At 32.8% G+C, this 17,872-nt stretch overlaps 8 protein-coding genes and 1 non-coding gene across 9 annotated transcripts; 4 read left to right on the top strand and 5 right to left on the bottom strand.

The window, feature by feature from the left end:
• Positions 1 to 13: 13 nt before the first annotated feature.
• On the bottom strand, positions 14 to 1,442 carry NAEGRDRAFT_79810 (uncharacterized protein; the record flags this gene model as incomplete). The annotated part of the gene is made up of 2 exons (XM_002676837.1): positions 227 to 1,442; positions 14 to 175 (listed from the first exon to the last, which is right to left on the bottom strand). Exons 1-2 carry the CDS (start codon positions 1,370 to 1,372, stop codon positions 14 to 16), a joined length of 1,308 nt encoding a protein of 435 aa, XP_002676883.1. The 5' UTR covers positions 1,373 to 1,442.
• Positions 1,443 to 1,580: 138 nt separating this feature from the next.
• Positions 1,581 to 5,228, bottom strand: NAEGRDRAFT_67740 (uncharacterized protein; the record flags this gene model as incomplete). The annotated part of the gene is made up of 11 exons (XM_002676836.1): positions 1,581 to 3,837; positions 3,879 to 4,160; positions 4,215 to 4,232; positions 4,278 to 4,295; positions 4,347 to 4,355; positions 4,455 to 4,463; positions 4,521 to 4,637; positions 4,682 to 4,849; positions 4,895 to 4,921; positions 4,976 to 5,040; positions 5,094 to 5,228. 11 exons carry the CDS (start codon positions 5,226 to 5,228, stop codon positions 1,581 to 1,583), a joined length of 3,105 nt encoding a protein of 1,034 aa, XP_002676882.1.
• Positions 5,229 to 5,506: 278 nt separating this feature from the next.
• NAEGRDRAFT_49183 (uncharacterized protein) lies at positions 5,507 to 6,640 on the bottom strand (the record flags this gene model as incomplete). The annotated part of the gene is made up of 1 exon (XM_002676835.1): positions 5,507 to 6,640. One exon carries the CDS (start codon positions 6,638 to 6,640, stop codon positions 5,507 to 5,509), a length of 1,134 nt encoding a protein of 377 aa, XP_002676881.1.
• A 297-nt stretch (positions 6,641 to 6,937) lies between these two features.
• Positions 6,938 to 7,339, bottom strand: NAEGRDRAFT_67738 (uncharacterized protein; the record flags this gene model as incomplete). The annotated part of the gene is made up of 1 exon (XM_002676834.1): positions 6,938 to 7,339. One exon carries the CDS (start codon positions 7,337 to 7,339, stop codon positions 6,938 to 6,940), a length of 402 nt encoding a protein of 133 aa, XP_002676880.1.
• A 1,272-nt stretch (positions 7,340 to 8,611) lies between these two features.
• On the top strand, positions 8,612 to 8,685 carry NAEGRDRAFT_t333. Its single transcript has one exon. It is a non-coding gene; the product is annotated as a tRNA-Val (tRNA).
• A 370-nt stretch (positions 8,686 to 9,055) lies between these two features.
• On the top strand, positions 9,056 to 9,751 carry NAEGRDRAFT_67737 (uncharacterized protein; the record flags this gene model as incomplete). Its single annotated transcript, XM_002676944.1, has 1 exon — positions 9,056 to 9,751. The coding sequence occupies one exon, from the start codon at positions 9,056 to 9,058 to the stop codon at positions 9,749 to 9,751; it is 696 nt and encodes a 231-aa protein (XP_002676990.1).
• A 139-nt stretch (positions 9,752 to 9,890) lies between these two features.
• Positions 9,891 to 10,697, top strand: NAEGRDRAFT_67736 (uncharacterized protein; the record flags this gene model as incomplete). The annotated part of the gene is made up of 1 exon (XM_002676943.1): positions 9,891 to 10,697. The coding sequence occupies one exon, from the start codon at positions 9,891 to 9,893 to the stop codon at positions 10,695 to 10,697; it is 807 nt and encodes a 268-aa protein (XP_002676989.1).
• A 2,726-nt stretch (positions 10,698 to 13,423) lies between these two features.
• On the bottom strand, positions 13,424 to 13,744 carry AM60b (uncharacterized protein; the record flags this gene model as incomplete). Its single annotated transcript, XM_002676833.1, has 1 exon — positions 13,424 to 13,744. A coding segment is annotated over one exon (321 nt), but the record flags the coding sequence as incomplete, so codon positions are not given.
• Positions 13,745 to 14,387: 643 nt separating this feature from the next.
• Positions 14,388 to 17,656, top strand: NAEGRDRAFT_49181 (uncharacterized protein; the record flags this gene model as incomplete). The annotated part of the gene is made up of 2 exons (XM_002676942.1): positions 14,388 to 16,291; positions 16,378 to 17,656. 2 exons carry the CDS (start codon positions 14,388 to 14,390, stop codon positions 17,654 to 17,656), a joined length of 3,183 nt encoding a protein of 1,060 aa, XP_002676988.1.
• Between the last annotated feature and the right edge of the window lie 216 nt (positions 17,657 to 17,872).

Below are 17,872 nucleotides of genomic sequence, written 5' to 3'. Positions count from 1 at the left end.
CAAGTTTCACTATTTAGGTTCTCTTTTTAAATATTAATTGAGGAGTTGGAGATGGATAGGTTGCAGCATGATTGACAATATCGAATTTTTTAGTACCAGGAGCTAGTGATATTTGATAATCTCTTATTAATGTTACAATGACTGTCCAAATTTCCATCTCAGCCAATCGGAAACCCTTAATGAAATAGTCAATATTAAATTATTTTCAAATTGTAATAAAACATACCAAACATTTTCTTGGACCATATCCGAAACCATCTCTCATCAGTGGATGATCAAAAAGTGGCCACTCTCTTGCAACTCTATTGAGATATCGTCCAGGATTGAATTCTTCTGGAGATTCCACAAATTTCGGATCCATTGAAATACCAACAGGGCTGAAACAGAGCCATGCCTTAGCTGGGATTTCATAATTATCAATCACTACAGGTTCGTCCATTCTTCTGAGAATTGCAAAGGCAGTTGGAGTCAAACGATGAACTTCTCTAATGGTACTCTTCAAATAAGGCATGTGTGAAATGTCATCCTTTTGGAATGGCCGATCTCCAAGAACTCTTTGAATTTCCTCATATAAAATTGCTTGACAATGTTCATTTTGAGCCAAATGAATCAATGTCCAACTTAGAGTTGAAGCCACAGTCTCAAATCCAGCCATCATTAATCCAGGAATATTTGAAACAATTTGACTCATTGTCAACTCATTATTTTCCCTCAAAATGTCAATATATGACTTTTTGCTCTTACTCTGAATTGCATTTTCAATAATTTCAGCAGTTCTTTCCAACATGTAATCTACACTCTTGACCCAATCTTTCCACAATCTAGTATTCAAGGTCATGTTATATTCCTGTATTGGACTCATCATCATGGCACTCGCACACTCAATTGATCTAATAGTAGCTCTCAACAATGGCTCATCATTTGTCAAAGCGCCCATCCTCTTCCCCAACAATGAATAAGAAACCATTTCAAAGCTCAATCTCTGTAAAAATTCATGCAATGATTTTCCCTTTTGCATTTCCATTACAATCAACCTGGAAGCATCTTGACAAACTTCATTCAAATGTTCAGAATAATACGTAGAAGATTCTGGAACAAACAAACCCTTCTGCATTGGCTTCCTCACACGAATCCACTCCTCACCACTTCCATAATCCATCTTCATAAATCCAGAATCCAATTTCTTACGATTCTCAAAGTAGGCATGTAACATCCACAGTGTGTCCGTAGCTCCAAATGGACACGATCCACATGCTCTATGCACTTGTAAATACATATCCGGATCAAAGATTACAACACTCTTCTTTCCCAATGCCGATAATTCAACAATTGGTCCAAAATCTTGATATAACGATCGGAATACATGAACCATTTTGGTAACACCACCTTTTCTCCAAATGTAGGGAGCTGATCCGATCAATGGAAATTGAAAGGGTCCTTTGATTTTGCTTAGAGACATTTTTTTTTAAAAGATTTTTTTTATTTAAAATTGATTGGATTTTGTAAAGTTCATTACTTTCCAAATTAGGAAGTGACCAGAATTTTAATAAATTTTGATCAATATTTTAAATAATGTTTATTTAATAATTTAAGAATTCGGCTCCTGCTTTGGTAACTTCCTCTGAAGCAAATTTGAAATTCTTTGAAAGAGCTTTCGATGCAGAATCGAATACATTCTTAGTGAGCTGATTCTCCAATGTGTGATGATAATCATCAATGAGTGGTCTTTGAATGAAATTCAAATTGACTGCAAATGATTGTTTGGTTGTAATGTTCTTAATCTTTTCTTTTGTTTCCTTTTTAAGTAAATCAATTTGAGCTGGATCAAGTAAGGAAAAGAGAGTTTTTTGGAAAGGCTTGCAGAATTTGGAGAATGATTGTTTGTTATCTTTGATTTTGGAGAGTAACATTCCTTTCCACTTTAAATCTTTTCTTAATTTGGTAATTACAAAGTATAATGATTCTGCAATGACTTGACAGTGAGGATTATTCTTATATTCTGAAATGTTTGATTCGAAATCTTTCAAGATAATATTGGTATATCTTCCAATTTCTTCCTTATAAATAATTTCCATAAACATGCAATAATTAAGCGAAAGAATAATGGAACTGACATAGCTCACTATCTTTCCAGTTTCATCAACAAATGTCAAATTCTTCAACCATTCTGTCGGTTGTCTCAACAATTTCAACTTCTTTTCCAATGGAAGAGAAATCATCACTGAATAAAACAATCTTCCAAAATTAGAATTGACTATAAATTGATTGGAATTCAAATTATCCTGAGCATCAATAATCAAGAAATTTTGAGAATTTCCACTCATTGATGGAACAAAGAATAGATTATCTGAAACTGTCAATGGTAATTCCTTGTAAAATGCTGTTCCCAAAGTAGTCTTTGACAGCGCGCCACTTTTTTGTGGATTATATTTGACATTGTGTGAAACAAAGATTCTACTTTGAGCTTTTTTCAAGCAATTCTTCTGAATATAATCATTCACTCTCTTGGCTAAATGTCCATCATTTGGCGAGTTGAGTAGAAACATTTCCTTTAGCTCACTTTCAGGAATTTCCTTTTCCATAACTGGAGAAAAGAGACGACTTTTAAATTTGGCCTCATCAACACTTCCCACAAATAATAAAGACCCATTCGTTGCATGTGTATGATCATCTCTCCAATTAGGTCCTCTCAATAATTGTAGAATATCAGATGCTCCCAAATGTTGATCATCTCCCTGGTTGAGCATTGGAAGAATTATCATCTTACCCTCAAAGCCGCCATTCACCCAGGAAATTGGATGTCTGTTTGTGGTTCCTCTAATAAATGAAGCACTTCCATATCTTTCAATATCCCAAATATTGATTGATAATCCTAAACCTTCGAATATTTTGACGTAACATAAGAATTCAGGTCTTTGAATGTGTCTATCGGTGAAGAATAAAACATCGAATGGATTCAGAGATGGATTGGCGATTGGGGTAAAGTTGGGAGTTAATCTAATGATGCTTTCTGCATTTTCAATTTTCTTTCCTCTCAAGAATAAACTTGCCTTAAATGGAACAATTTCAAAGAATTGAGCTAGATCATTAATTTCAACTTGGAAACTTCTTGAAAATGTCATTCCTGGTGGAATCATTGGTATGTCTTCTTCTACTCCATTAACTCCATTCAAATTAGGTTCATTATGCACAATAAATCTTGGATCAAAGACTAAACTAAACTTTAAATGAGTCTTGTCATTGCATCCATAATTAATTTGTGAAATGTTTCTAAAATTTAAAGTTATGATTCCTCTTTCGGTTCTTCCTAATTGAGGAGGTGCAATGATTGATTCTAATTGAACTGGATATTGAATAGTATAATCATTCTTTAGGAAAGTTTCGAATGGAGATGTGAGTAAAGTTGCCAAAGATTGAATTGGCATAATTGACTTGTAATGACCCAACAATGATGGCTGGGGCTCTGGAGTATCTGAAATAGTTCCAAAAAATTGAAATGGAATTATAAAAGTCTCACCAGGATGCAGAGCTTGTTGTAAAATATAAAAAGCTCCAGACGAAACGAAACTTTGTTGTCCCAAACTTGTTGGAAAGGAAATGACACTTCCAATAGGCAATATCATACCACCTTGATTGGTCACCTTCACATTTGAAATAAAAACAGCTTCTCCAGGTTCAAAAACTCCATCATCTTCAACAGCAGTCAACTGGAACGAATTTACCACTAAATCAAACACTGAGCTACCTTGATCCAACACTTGATTAGTGACTGGATCAAAGACAGTGAATTGAATAGTTCCTTCATTACCATCTTGTCCATCCTGACCTTCAACTCCACTATGAAAATTTAATCAACTTAAATTTTCTAGTCAACTTACCATCTTCCCAAATTTCCTGAACTTCCTGATTGACCACCTCTTCCATGAGTTCCACTGTGGCCACAATGTAACGATTGACCACTTGCACCAGGACCTGGAGAACCACCTGATCCTGGACTTCCTCCAGAACCACCAGATCCAGAACTTCCATTGTAACCACCACTTCCTTCATGTCCTCCTTTGCCTTTCTTTCCAGATCGATATTCTGTATGAATGAATTTCAGAAGAGATGGGTTATGAGTTTCGATAATGATTGATCCACCATTTCCGCCATTTCCTCCACTTGGAAAATTGACAATTAAGGGTTGGTTGACTGAATGAGAATTTGAAACTTACTTGGCACCATTTCCACCACTATTTTTGGAAGGTTAATTGTATGAATAGATTGATGAAACTTACTCTCCTCCATCTCCACCACTATTTTTAATTTCGAATAAATATGGAATTACTAAAATTAGAAAGACTTACTTTCCACCACTTTAAATTTTCTAATTTCCAAACTAAAAAACCAAAACTTACTTTCCACCACTAAGCCACATTTAATTAGTGATCAAATATTTCCAAAATATTACTTACTCTCCTCCACTATTTCAAAAGTATATAAGTATATAAATTTATAAAACTAAATGAAACTAAACTTACTCTCCTCCATGTCCTCCAGAACATCCTCTAGGACCGTTATGTCCTCTGCCTCCATGGCCACCGGTTCCACCATGACCACCATTGCCTCCATCACCTCCACGTCCACCATTGCCTCCACTAAAAGTCACTTGTCACTTCAAATATGTCAGTTCAATACTTACTGCCCTCCATCACCTCCATTCGCAAGGAATACTAGAGCTCTGACAGATCCATCATCCAAGCATAAAGTTTCATTAGCAGAACCTTTCACAACAATTGACTTGTGGTCTAATCCTTCAATTGTCACTTTAATGTTTTTGGCATGTTGACCGCTAGTTCCATTTGTACCACTATTTTAATGTTAAATTGCATGATGATATGATAGATATACTTACTGACTACCATTTGTGCCTTTTCCTCCACTTTTAAGTTCAAAATACATTCGAAACTTGTGAAATATTGACGAAACAACTTACTTTCCTCCGTTCATGCCATTTGCTCCTCTTTGACCATTTCCACCACTTCTCCCTGAACTTCCACTCTATTTGTCGTCATCGTTTAGTATCAATTTATTCGAATCTCATCAAAACTTACACTTCCTGAGCTACCATCCGTTCCACTAGCATGCCAAACGTCAATATAAACAATTAAAAGTACAAACCTTCTACCAGAGTGTCCATCAACTCCAGGTTTTCCACTCTCGTCCACAACAAGTGAACTTTTTAACATTTTTTTTCTTTCTGGTTGATTTTTACAGGTCTGTATCTTGTTTTAATAAATGTCAGTTGAACATATGAACTGGAATGTCAAATCAAATTTCTTTTCCATTACCGCATTGTTCCAATCAGTTCGTTATCAAAATCCAAATATTATTATTATCGAAATCTCAGTGAACTTGTAACATGGAAAGACTTTGAAAAGGAATTTTTGTAATGGAAACATGATACAATTTAATGATTGTATTTGAATCATGTTATCTCGTCTAGATCAGTTGAGTTGGAGAGATGTCAAGGCATTCCAATAAATTTTCCAACAAAGATTACAGATCCAGATGGAACATGAGAAATGAAATAAATAAATGGTCTATCAGCAGTGAAATATAACTCTTCAATGTCATTATCTTCCTCAGCAATAATTGCAGTTGCAGCAGCTGCCTTTGTTCCAAATTCATCCACTTTAATAATTGCCTTGTGAATGACTTTTGAAATTTTGACAGTTTCCACTGTTGTCATTTCACTAAAATCTGCATTGGAAAATACATTTTTAACACTGAAAGGATCTTGGGATAGTGTCTCAGTCAGATCAATTGAATATTCAATATCGAATTTTGGAATGTACATATAAGAGAGTTCTTCTGAGCTAACTGAAAATAATTGTTTCAAACTCTTCCCAGAATCCAATTTCTTACAGAACCAACTATTGAATTCTCTTTCATTTTGTTCATTAACCTCTGTTTCTCTTGTTGTAATAATGGTCATTCTATAATTTGCATCAGAATAAGGCAATGCCACCCAGTGATAATCCTTCTCATTTCCATAAGCAACTCTCTCATTATATTTACTCATGGTTGGTATCTTCTTATTTGGAAACACGTGAGATGTGAATTCATAATCGAAAGTATCATTTGGATCGAATGGCAACTTCCAATTTCCAAGAAAATGAACAGCATTCACCAAAACTAACAAAGTTTCTGAATTGAAAGCTGAAGGAGAAACCAATCCCTTAATCATCTTTTGTGTCTTTTCTTCAACCCATTTGTTAATTGTATCAGCACTCGATTCAGCATTATCAAAATTACACGATTGCACACAAGATTTGAAAATGTTACTTGTTAATTGTTCAAACTCGCTCTGTAATTCAATTCTCTCAGCAACAAACAATCCATTAGCAATCTTTAACACTTGAGAACTTCCAATCGATTCAATAATTCCATTCGCATAAGGAACCAACTCTTGATTTCGCCATTCTCCCAAACTTTTCTCATTATCAATTGATAATAATTTAAATAATTGTTCAAGAGTTTCACCTCTTGCTCCATTCAAAGTCATTAGAAAACTAATAAAAATTGAAATTGGAGAAAGTACCACATTTTCTTCTTGTTTCTTCGATTGATGATCATTATCATGATGATGATGATTCATGGAAGCGGTTAAACTTGCAAATAATTTGGAGGTGAATTTTAATTGTGATCGTGAGAGAGAACACTGATCGGAAACAGTGGCTGGAGATTGAGATGATTTGCCTTGTCCCATTTTTATAATTGATGTGATGATTGGGTGAGAAAGGATATTAATATCTTAGGCAACAAATCTGGAACAATGTTCCAACGAACTTCCCAAATATTCCACAACCCGATCTTTTAAAGTTTTGTAACACACAGCTCAACATCTGTGCAATGAGCGTTTATTAATGACAATAATTCATTGAAAGTAGATGATTTACCAATCTCCTTCTGAGTAGAATACTAGGAAAAATACCCCACCAATGCCGTATGCATTAATTTCATATTCAAAACCTCCAATATGACATTCGTAATATCTATGATATCTGAAAGCTTGTAATCTTCCAACCTTTTCACATAATTTCTCTAATTTCTTCATCATTGGCTTATGTTCTTCTGGATAATTAAGTACTTTACGGTCACTCATTGGTTTTTCTTTGTCCATTCCTTTCATCAATGCAATTGTTTCAGTATTCAAAAGTTGTGGAACTTGATGATGGGGATGACAATAAACTATTCGTATGGTGTGTAGTCGATGGGCTTGTTGTTGTCGGAATTTTCCAATCAAAAGTGGAGAAGATTGTAAATCGTTGAAAATCAAAACAACACACGATGACATTTTTTAAAGATTAAAAACAATAGAATGTGCAATTTCAATATTCACCTTTTTTCTTTTGAGTAATATTTGAGAGAATTGGTTATTCGCTCAAAAATCATGAAATTTAAACAATGCTCATTTGACCAACTGTACTATTTATGGCTACAACTCTTAGTATTATCTCACAGTAAATTATCAACAAACTTGAACCTAAAACAAGTTGTGACTTCTAATAGTATCAATTAATATGATGAGAAGTTAAAAATTGTCAATGGAGGTTTTCCACAAGATTCATATTTAATTGTGATGAATCAACGGAAGATATCTTCCACGAAGGACACACTGTTCAGCTCCACAGAATAATGATAATTGATGATGATTACGGATGGTTTTGCATATTCCATTATCCTAATAATTGTTTTGTTGGTAATTATTGTCCTTACCATTAATAACAATATATATTAATCATAAAGAATAATTAGTTGTTGTAGATTGCTAATAATGATGTTAAAATCTTCAAACATTTCTAACTTCACCAACAACTACTAAAAAGAATAGAAACTCTCTGGGATGCTAGTAGACCATTATTAGAGGCTATCCTGGGATGGTTGTTGGTTACATGTTGTTATTGGTGATGTAAATGAGAAGATTAATATTTTGATGTTGTTATGTTGATAGCAAAAAGCTCGGACCAACTTCAATAGAGTAGAATAGATAGCTACCAACATCTGAAGAGGTTATGAGTCATCAGTCGGTAAATAGTTTTTGTGATTCTTATCATTGACTTGCAAAATCCTCATCTTTTGATTAAATTCCCTAAAAATCACATGAGTAGATTCCATTTCATCCCTACTAGTAGTGTATAAAGTTATTTAAAATCTAGTCAAGAACCTATTATGATAATCATCACAGAATAAAATTGTTGGTAATGAATTGATGATAAATTTTTGTTTTTGATTATTTTTTCAAGCATCATATTTCGTTCATCATCTTTCACACAATCAACTCGTCAAATTTTTTAAAGTCAAAGGGCAGAAGGTGAAACTTCATGTATTGATAGAAATTGTTGATAATCTTGATGAATATTGAATAAGAAGGGAAAATATTTAATGTAGATGTACACAAGAGTGATTAGAAGCATTGGGTTGTGGTAGGATAATTTTTATTCATCAGCATCATGAGTAAATAATAATAATATTATTGAAGTGAAGGTAAATAACTCTCCTCGATTGAACAGGATAGTGGCAAAACTGATATGCTTGATTCATTCTTAATAAATTATTAAATATGTATGCAGCGATAGATCAGTTGGTTAGATAGTAAGTCTAACACGCTTAAGGTCGCGGGTTCCAGCCCCGCTCGCTGTAACCTTTTCCTTAATATTTAAATTATTAGCCATTCTGTATTTCTTCTAATCAAAATTTCCTATTGATAGGCGGTGGGTAATAAACAGCCAATGGATCAATCACAGCAATCACAGCATTTCAAAAATATATTTGGTCTTAAAACTAACTTGCCATTTTCAGAAACAATCAAACATTTCCATAACTATTATTTCAAAATCATTTTGAGAATTATAAACTTCTTGGTGATGTTAAAGGATGGAACTAATGGTGTGTATTTGTATTTATTGCTCCATAAATGCAAGCTGTTTTACTGAATGCAGATTTCGTATGGTTTCGAACAGTCAAAGTACATCATGCATTACTACAACAAGAAAAAAAAACATTGAAAGAGATGCATGGGTTATCCATCATACAAAATTCGCCAGTAGATTCTATCATTTCAACTACAAGAAACGAAAGTGACTTATTAGAAACTTTCAAACTATTCGATTCTACAAACAATACTCTCAAAACAATACCATACGCATCAGCTAGCTTGGGAATTAATGGAATATTCATTGGTGGTTTCATCATTTATTTAGTTTTCTTCTTATTATTTGTATTGATTGTAAAATTTCAAAATTATACTTCTTGTCAATCGGATAATGAAGATCAAAGTGAAGGACCACCAAGTCACATGAAGAATTCTGCTAGAAATCATGACCAATCTCAGCCAACTACACCTTCGAATATGTTTCCATCAGTTTCGCCATCTACTCCTAAAGGAAATTCGAAACCTCATCAAAAGCAAAAAATGAATAGAAATCAGAAAATCATGCTCTTGATGGTTTGCTTTCTTGTTTTCATTCAATTAATTGCACTTTGCACAAGAATAGTCGCAGATTCGTTAGCTATAGTTCTAAGAACAGAATTTTATTCCATTTATGGAAAGATAATTGAAGGATTTAATGTTGATGATGCAATCATAGATAATTTCTATAGAAAATTGACAATATTTCATATCTTTGTTTCTGCAGATTTTGGATTTACAAAAGGAAATTTTATTACCGTTTTGGTAATTTTGAATTTTATCCAACAAGTTTTGTGAGTTTTTCAAAATAATTTTGTCTAATTTTAATTTATTAATTATTTGTGTTGTTTTCTAATCTATTTAATTTGATGGAATTGAAAATAGTATTACTACATGTAAGAAAGTTGGTGCATTGAAGGAGAAACCTTTCAAAATAATGACCTATCTGTTGAATGCCTTAACAATTATTTATATTTTCATGTCATTTATTATCAAAGCTGCAATTTCAGTATTTTACTTGCTATTTAAATTGGATTTGACAAGTGACAAGGTTCTGCTACCTGTTTATATGATTTGTTTGGTGGTTGACTTGGCCATGATCGTAACTCAAACGATATTTTTCAATGTGAATGGATTTAGAGTGATGAAAGTCATTGGTGAAAGACAAAAGAGCAAATCTTCCAAAAATGGAAAAGATAACAAATCTCACTATGTCAAAATTATGGTTTTACAATCTGCTTTGACATTTTGTGCATTATTTCAAATATTAGCCATTATCTTTGAGCCACTGACAAGACAGACTGGAATTATGGTTTGGGGACCACTCAGAGATTTTGTTAATTCGTTTGGAATTTTGAGTTTCGCAATAGTTGTCCTATTCCTGTATAATCCTGTTCTTGTTGAGAAGGTCAGTAAATCATCAAATAATAAGGTTAAAAATGGAAAGACAATGGGTAGTATGTCCTACAATGAGAGTACTAGGTCAACTCATTCAGATAGTGAGACAACTCACAATCATTCACATCAATCATCACAGAAACAGCCAACAACTTCTAATTTCTTAACAGTTGACTATCATTACAAGGATTCAATGTCTGTTGGATCATCTTCTTCATTCACACACAATGATGAAGGTTCTTCAACAATTTCTGTTGTGGAAATTGGATCATCTCAAGAAGATCAATTCTCCATAGAGTTGCAATCTAAACCTGTCATTATAAATGTTGAGCAAACCAATTTATAATAATAAAATATATTGGTACAAATAATTTATTTTCAATCTTGTTATTCATCACTGTCTTCACCAGAACTATTTTCTACATCAGAACCACTTTCGTTGGATAAATTAAGTCTAAAATTCAGCCAAGGATCATTTACCTTGACTGGTTCACTAATAATGTCATCCATAACCTCATCCTCATTTTCATTTTCATTCTCATTTTCATCATTTGCTTGCTTTGGCTTTTTTGAAAAGTATTTAATATGTTCCTCATCTTTGTATCTCGAAATATCCATGGATTCCTCTGGTTTATCGATGTACTCTGCAGAAATATCCGCCCTCCAATTAGACTCAAATGTTACCTTAATTTTATCTCCAATGATTACTTCTTGTTTCTTGCCTGTTTTCTTACATTTTCTTCTGACACTTTCTAATAGAGCACATGTCTTTGAATCTAATGTTGTGTTGAATACATATACATATCCTCTTCTTCTTCTATAAACCCTATTACCAGTACTAACAATATACTTGTATTTACACTTTCTTTCGTTTCTAACAAATGTATAGGCATCCTCTAAAAAGTTTTTGTCAATTGGTGAAAAACAACCAACATATTGTCTAGTTGGTTCAATCTGAATAAATTCAAGAACTGGTGAAAGATCACTTTTCATTTCAATAGGGCGAAGAATCTTGTCAATATCGTTTAAGGAATACTCAAAGAATGGTTTCTTTTTCAAATTTTTGGTAATAAAGTCAACACGATCATTCAATCTATCATAATCTCCTGTTGCTGCTTGATAATTGATTGAGAATGTAATTTGAGCATAGTCATGTTTAGAGGATGGTTTAGTAAGTTCCTCTTCAGTTTCAGTGAGTGAGAACTTGCCTCCTATTTCATTAAATGCTTGCTTCTTCTCATTCTTCTTAAAGGACTCTAAAAACATTAAAATTCTTGCTAATCCTGTAAACTGTTTGATGTTTTGTTTTTGATTGTATGGTTGTAATCCGTGTAAGAATGGATTAACAATCTTTTTAGGATCATATCCACAAATTCCTATTCTGAAACCTCTGAGTGCATACTTTATCAATCTAGTTTCATATGTTGTTGATTGTCTATCTGGATCTACAATGTTACATCTAGTTTTGATGGCCTCTCTTGCACGAGGAATACATAATACTTGTGTTCCATCAAATCTTGATTTCATTATTGAATTTTGACAAAATATTAAAAAAGAACTTACCCAATACAACAACAAGGAATATCAAATCCGCATAAAATTTCTTTCAATGTTAGAAATTGTTGTAATTGAATACTTACCTGATGGACTCTTGTATATTCTCAAAATTATTTGGACTGGTTTAATGTCATTAAATCTAAAAGTAATTGCATGTTGAGTTCTTAAAAGTAAAATATCAGAATGATTCTCACTATCTTCTGGTTTTTTAGAATCAATAAGATTTTTCTTAAAGGTATTATACAGATATTCAATTTTCTTTACAGCTTCGGTTTCTGATAACCCATAGAGGAATAAATCAATATCACTCTTTTTCCATGGATGTTCTTGATAATAATCATGGATATGCAGGTATTCACTTTTCTCGTTATTTTCAATTGTTGGGTAATTAATAGTACATTCAGCATTGAGCTCCTCATCAGTAAAATATTCAGCATCGCTATTGGAGTCCACTGTTTTGACTGTTGAAACATCATCGTCAGTACTAGCATCATCATTTTCCCAATACTTTTCTGTCATCTTGTGTCTGAAATACAAATCAGATTGTGAGTTGATTTTCCCTTGTTCCTCGGTTGGAAGTGGAACTTGTAATGCACATGCTAAAACACTACCTCCAGCCACAAACATATTTGACCAATCCATTCCTTTAAATATACCTCCAGTAAAGATGGTGAAGTGTTTTAAAAATTGTTCTCTGGAAGAGATGATTGTTGGTACAGATGGAACAGTCAACTTGGAATTTTGACATAATGAAGATACTTCCAAAGGGTCTTCAAAATCAAACAATAGTTTCACTTTTTCTGGAGGATCTTGTCTTTCAGCAGTGAATGATTTTGTGGAATGGTCGTTATCTCCAAAAACATTAATTAATTGAATGTATGGATCGTTCAATATTGGATTTTCTCTATCTACAGCAAATAAATTTCTTAAAAAGTCCTCTTCTTTTTTAATTTGGAGGTTTCTCTCTCCAATATCTTCAATAGGATATCTACAAATATCGAAATATTCTAATAAACCCTTCAATTTAAAGAATTTGGCCTCTTTGAAAACTTGCTTTTTCTTTTCAATTTCTTGTGGAATATTTTGCAGAGTTCCATTAATCAAATATTCATAAATAATAGTGAAAATAGTTGGATCTCTGTCTAGGAAGATTTTAAATTCTCCACGTGTGTGAATAGCTTTCTTTGAAAACTCATAAAACAAGCTATCAACATGTTGGACTAGTTTTGCAGTAGAAAGTGTGAAGTTGACACCTCTGACATCTATTGTTACATCTTTAGTGGAAGGGAGTGATTTTTCCTTATGATTTAATTCTTCAAAATCTTCTTGTACTTTCTTTGTTTGTTCGGCAACATAATTCTCAACTCTTGTCTTTTCCTCCAAAGTGAGCATTGCAAACTTGGAGTACCAACCATCATCATCAACGTTTACATCAATAACTGGTTCTATTTCTGGTTGTTCAATAGGTTTCTTATTTGAAATAATTTTGATTTTCTCCAATTCTTCAGAATATTTGGTAATAAGATCTTTAACTTTTGATGTTAGTTTGTCTGTACCAAAGAAATCTGATTCTTCCAATAAATTTGTCAATTGTTCAAGTGAAGATTCATTAACATCCTCCCAAATACCAATATGAGTAGTTGAACCAGTTCTCAAGTGTTCCAAAATTATTGGAAAGTAGTCTGGATCTCTATCAATCAAAATGTAACCATTCTCATCCTTATCAATACCAAATTGTGATCCTAGCATAATTTTGAACATGTTCTCTCTCTTTGTGAGTGTTTGAAGCGTAGTGATGAATATTTTACCTCTCAAATTCAACTTGATGATATTTTCCACCTGTTGAGAAGTTTCAATTTCTCGAAAGAGTTTTTTAGCTGATGGCTTTTCATCTTGTTCATCAATTTTTTCTAACAATTCTAATTGCTTTCTCTTCTCTTCATTTCTCTTTCGATCTTGTTTTAATTGTATTAAATTATCAATTCTAAATCTTTCCAAAGATTCACGATCTTGCCAAACTAATCTATGTTTTTGATCTTTTTCCGAAATTGTTGTTGAAATGTTATTGTTGTTGTTGTTGTTTTCAAGAGTGTCAGCTTTGTGTTGATCTTCCTCTCCGTTGGCAGCGGTGGTGAGGTTTCTCTTCTTTGATGGTGGCAACATTTTTTTTTAAAATTTATTAATTATTATTAATTTTGTAATCATGCTGATTTTTTGTCAACATCTTGTTACTAATCGCCCCTTCCAATCACTAGTGGAAGTTGAAGAGTTCAAAAAGTTTGATGATTTCACACTTGGCAAATTTGTAGTGGATTTTGTAATGATCGATGATTTTCACTGAAGATTACACAAGTACATTCATTTTGTAAAATATATAAAGTTTCGATCCGTTAAATATTAATGAATGTGATGAAGCAAGCTTCCATGTCATCTTTCCAATTCTTTCAAAATAATAATAATTAACATTATTCAAAAAAAAATGGTAAAAAAGAGAAAAGAGCTATCAAAGAATACCGCTAGTCAATGCACAACCTCACAATTCACAAACAATCCAAAGGAGCAACGTTTTAACGATTCCGAAAGTATTCTTTTTGCAGAAGATTTCCAACAGAAAACAGAACAAATACCACAAGAAGAAATTGACAAGTTGTTGCATTTTATTGATAAAGGAGTTGTAGTGAAAGTATTGGGAAAAGGAGGACAAGGTGCAATTTATAAATTTACAAGAAATGACAAGAGCACTGTGTGGAAGATAAATTTAATTCGATCAGAACTTGGTTCAATAGAAGCCAATCATGCACTCAGACTAAACCATGATAATGTTATTAGAACAATTGAATATAGAACATTGAGAAATATTCCTTGTCTAGAAATGGAATATGCTGAACATGGTTCCTTGATAGATTTAAAAAGGAGTCATGTTGTTGGAAATGTACTAGCTGTACAAATTTTATTTCAGGTTATGAATGCACTGATTTTCATTTGTGATATCCATAAAATGGTTCATGGAGATATCAAGTTGGGAAATATTTTAGTGAAAGAATTAGATAACGAATTCATTCATGTAAAAGTAGCAGATTTTGGATACTCATTCAAGACACAAGATGATTCAATTGTTAACCAAAAACCAGTAACTGGTAAAACTGATGGTTTTTTAGCGCCTGAAATTTCAAATGAAGCAAGATACGAGCTCATTCATACGCGTTATTCATTGGCCTCTGATGTGTATGCACTTGGGGTCAGTATTAGAAATTTGGTTGGTCTGCACAAATCAACTAATGCTGATGAATATGAAATACTGAAGTATTTGAGTGAATGGATGATGGCTTATGATATTAATTTAAGAAATAATTTTGCAAACGAAATCAGGGAGGATATTAAATATTTACAAAAGAAGGAAATTAATTTAGTGAGAGCAGTTTACTATTTAAGGAAGGAAGCAAGCAAAAAGGAAATTATTGGTATGGTTTCTGAACATGGAAATCTTCTCAAGTATTTGCAATACTCTTACAGAAATGATGTGAACGTAGTATTTTCTGCCATTCAAAATAATGCTAGCTCATTCAGATACATTTCAAATCAGTTGAAAAATAATCAACTTGTTTGTTACTTGTCTATTCTTAAGAATCCAAAAGTAATTGATTTTATTGGTTCCGATAATGGCTTAGTATACGATCGAAAGTTATTGAGAAGAGTTTTAATTAGAGATGCAAAATTAGTTAAACATTTCAATAATAATAAGCAAATTATTGAAATAGCTTTGGAAATATATCATGATACACTCAAGTTTGCCTCTCCAACTCTGAGATCAGACAAAGAATTGGTTTCTAAAGCAATGGAGTTTAGTCCACTTGCTCTTCAGTTTGCTTCTGAAGAATTACGAAATGACAAGGACATTGTTCTGAAAGCCACGTCTCTAAACCCCTATGCATTTGAATTTGCATCTGATAGATTGAAGAAAGACAAAGATATTCTCATGGTCATGTGTTGTATGAAGGATTTTCTTACTCCTGGTACAATTAAGAACACTATTCCACAACAGAATTTGAATAGCAAGTGGTTCGTGAAAGATATCCTTTCAAAACGACAGGTAGAACGTACCACTGTGGGATTGGATATTTCTTTGTGGGAAAACCCTCCACCTTTTATTTTTGAATCAGATATTTTGAATCATTTAATAATCAAACGTGATTGGTTAGAAACTCAACCAGATATTATCAGAAACAATGAAGCTATAATACTGCAGTCTCTCTCATTTAGTAAGAAGAATTTTGAATATGCTGATTATTTGAAAAAAGATATGAATTTTATTGAGCGAGCTTTGATGAAAAACCCAAAAGTTTACAAGTTTTTAGATAATAATTTATCCAGGAATGTACGCTTGTGTGCTATTGCAATTCGTTTAATGCCAGCTCTGTGTACTCTATTACCACTTGATTTGATTTGGTATCAAATTTTGAAATTCTTAGAGAGCTTGTAAAAATTCCGAGAAATGATATTCGATTTTCGTTTAGATCTGGAGAATCAAGAGAAATTTCAAGGAAAATATTTGGTATTTTTATGGAAAGTGAATTATTAACAACAATGAACAAAACATTGGAAGTTACTTGCTCAGATTCCGATAAGTTGGATCAAATTATTGACCTGGTTATGAATGATGTCGAAAGGGTAGATGTCATTAAATATATAACACCAGAAGTATGGAAAAATTCCAAATTGGTAGATGCTATGATAGAGATGAAAAATTTTGAATTCTTGCAAATGAGTGATATTTACAACAACCACATTGAGGTGATGGATAAAGTTAGTGCTTTCGAACCTAAACTTGCCCTTAGCTATGCATCAAAAGAGTTACAGAATGATGCAGATTTTGTGTTAAGAATAGTTCAACAAAATGGTTTAGCTCTTGAACATGCCTCCTATGAATTGAGAAATAATAAGGAAATAGTACTGGTATCTGTGTGTAACAATGGACATGCTTTGGAATTCGCCTCACCAACCCTTCAGTCCGACAGGGATGTAGTTTTGGAAGCCATAGATAATGATGGAACATCCCTTAGATTTGCTTCTGAGGCTCTTAGGACTGACAAATTTCTCATACATGAAGCCATTACGAAATCTGGTCTGTCAGCATTAAGAGGAGTCATCATTGACGATTCTGATAATGATATCATTCAAAAGGCGCTAGAGATTGGTTTCCCTTCCAAAGATATTAGAGTGCCTTTTGATGATTTCATTCATTCAGTCAAGATGAAAAATACTAACCTCTTCTGGAAATACATTCCAAATAAGTGGATGAAAAACAAGGAGTTTGTCTTATCAGTTTTAAGAATGGAACCTTTATTATTGGAGTATTTTACTGAATTTAAAAATAACAAACAAGTTGTTACAGAAGCCATAGTTCTTACAGGACTAGCTCTCAAGTTCGCTGGTGATAAGCTCAAGAAAGATAGTGACATTGTTATGGAAGCCATTTTGGAAAATCCACTGGCTATCAATTATGCACATGAATCTATTTTAGATGATAGTTCTATATCTGGTAATTTGAAAATTATGGAATATTTAGAAAGTGGTAAAACTAATCCTCCAGCTGTTATTCAAAAAAAATCAGCTGCTTTATTTGATACTGAAAAAATTAACCTTGAACCTGGATTGGAATTCTTAAAAATAACGCTTCTAGAAGAGGATAATGAGATGTCAGAAAATGAGAAAATGGGTAATGAAGTGATTGAAAACTTATTCTGTTGAGCACATTATATCGTCTACGACGCTGGAAAGTTCACAACAAACAGTAAATTGGTACCGTTAAAGTTGTATTAAAGTTTTGATTTTAAATAAAAATCAAATTTGGTCACTTTACAATTCTGAACTGTGAATAACATTAAGATTACACAAGTTGATTCATTGGATTAACATTTTGTAAAATATATGAAGTTTCACTGTTATTTACTGTTGGATTAATGA

Source organism: Naegleria gruberi (genome assembly GCF_000004985.1).
Source record: "Naegleria gruberi genomic scaffold NAEGRscaffold_25, whole genome shotgun sequence".
Lineage (NCBI taxonomy): Eukaryota > Heterolobosea > Eutetramitea > Acrasida > Naegleriidae > Naegleria > Naegleria gruberi.
This window is presented reverse-complemented; position numbering and strand designations above follow the sequence as displayed.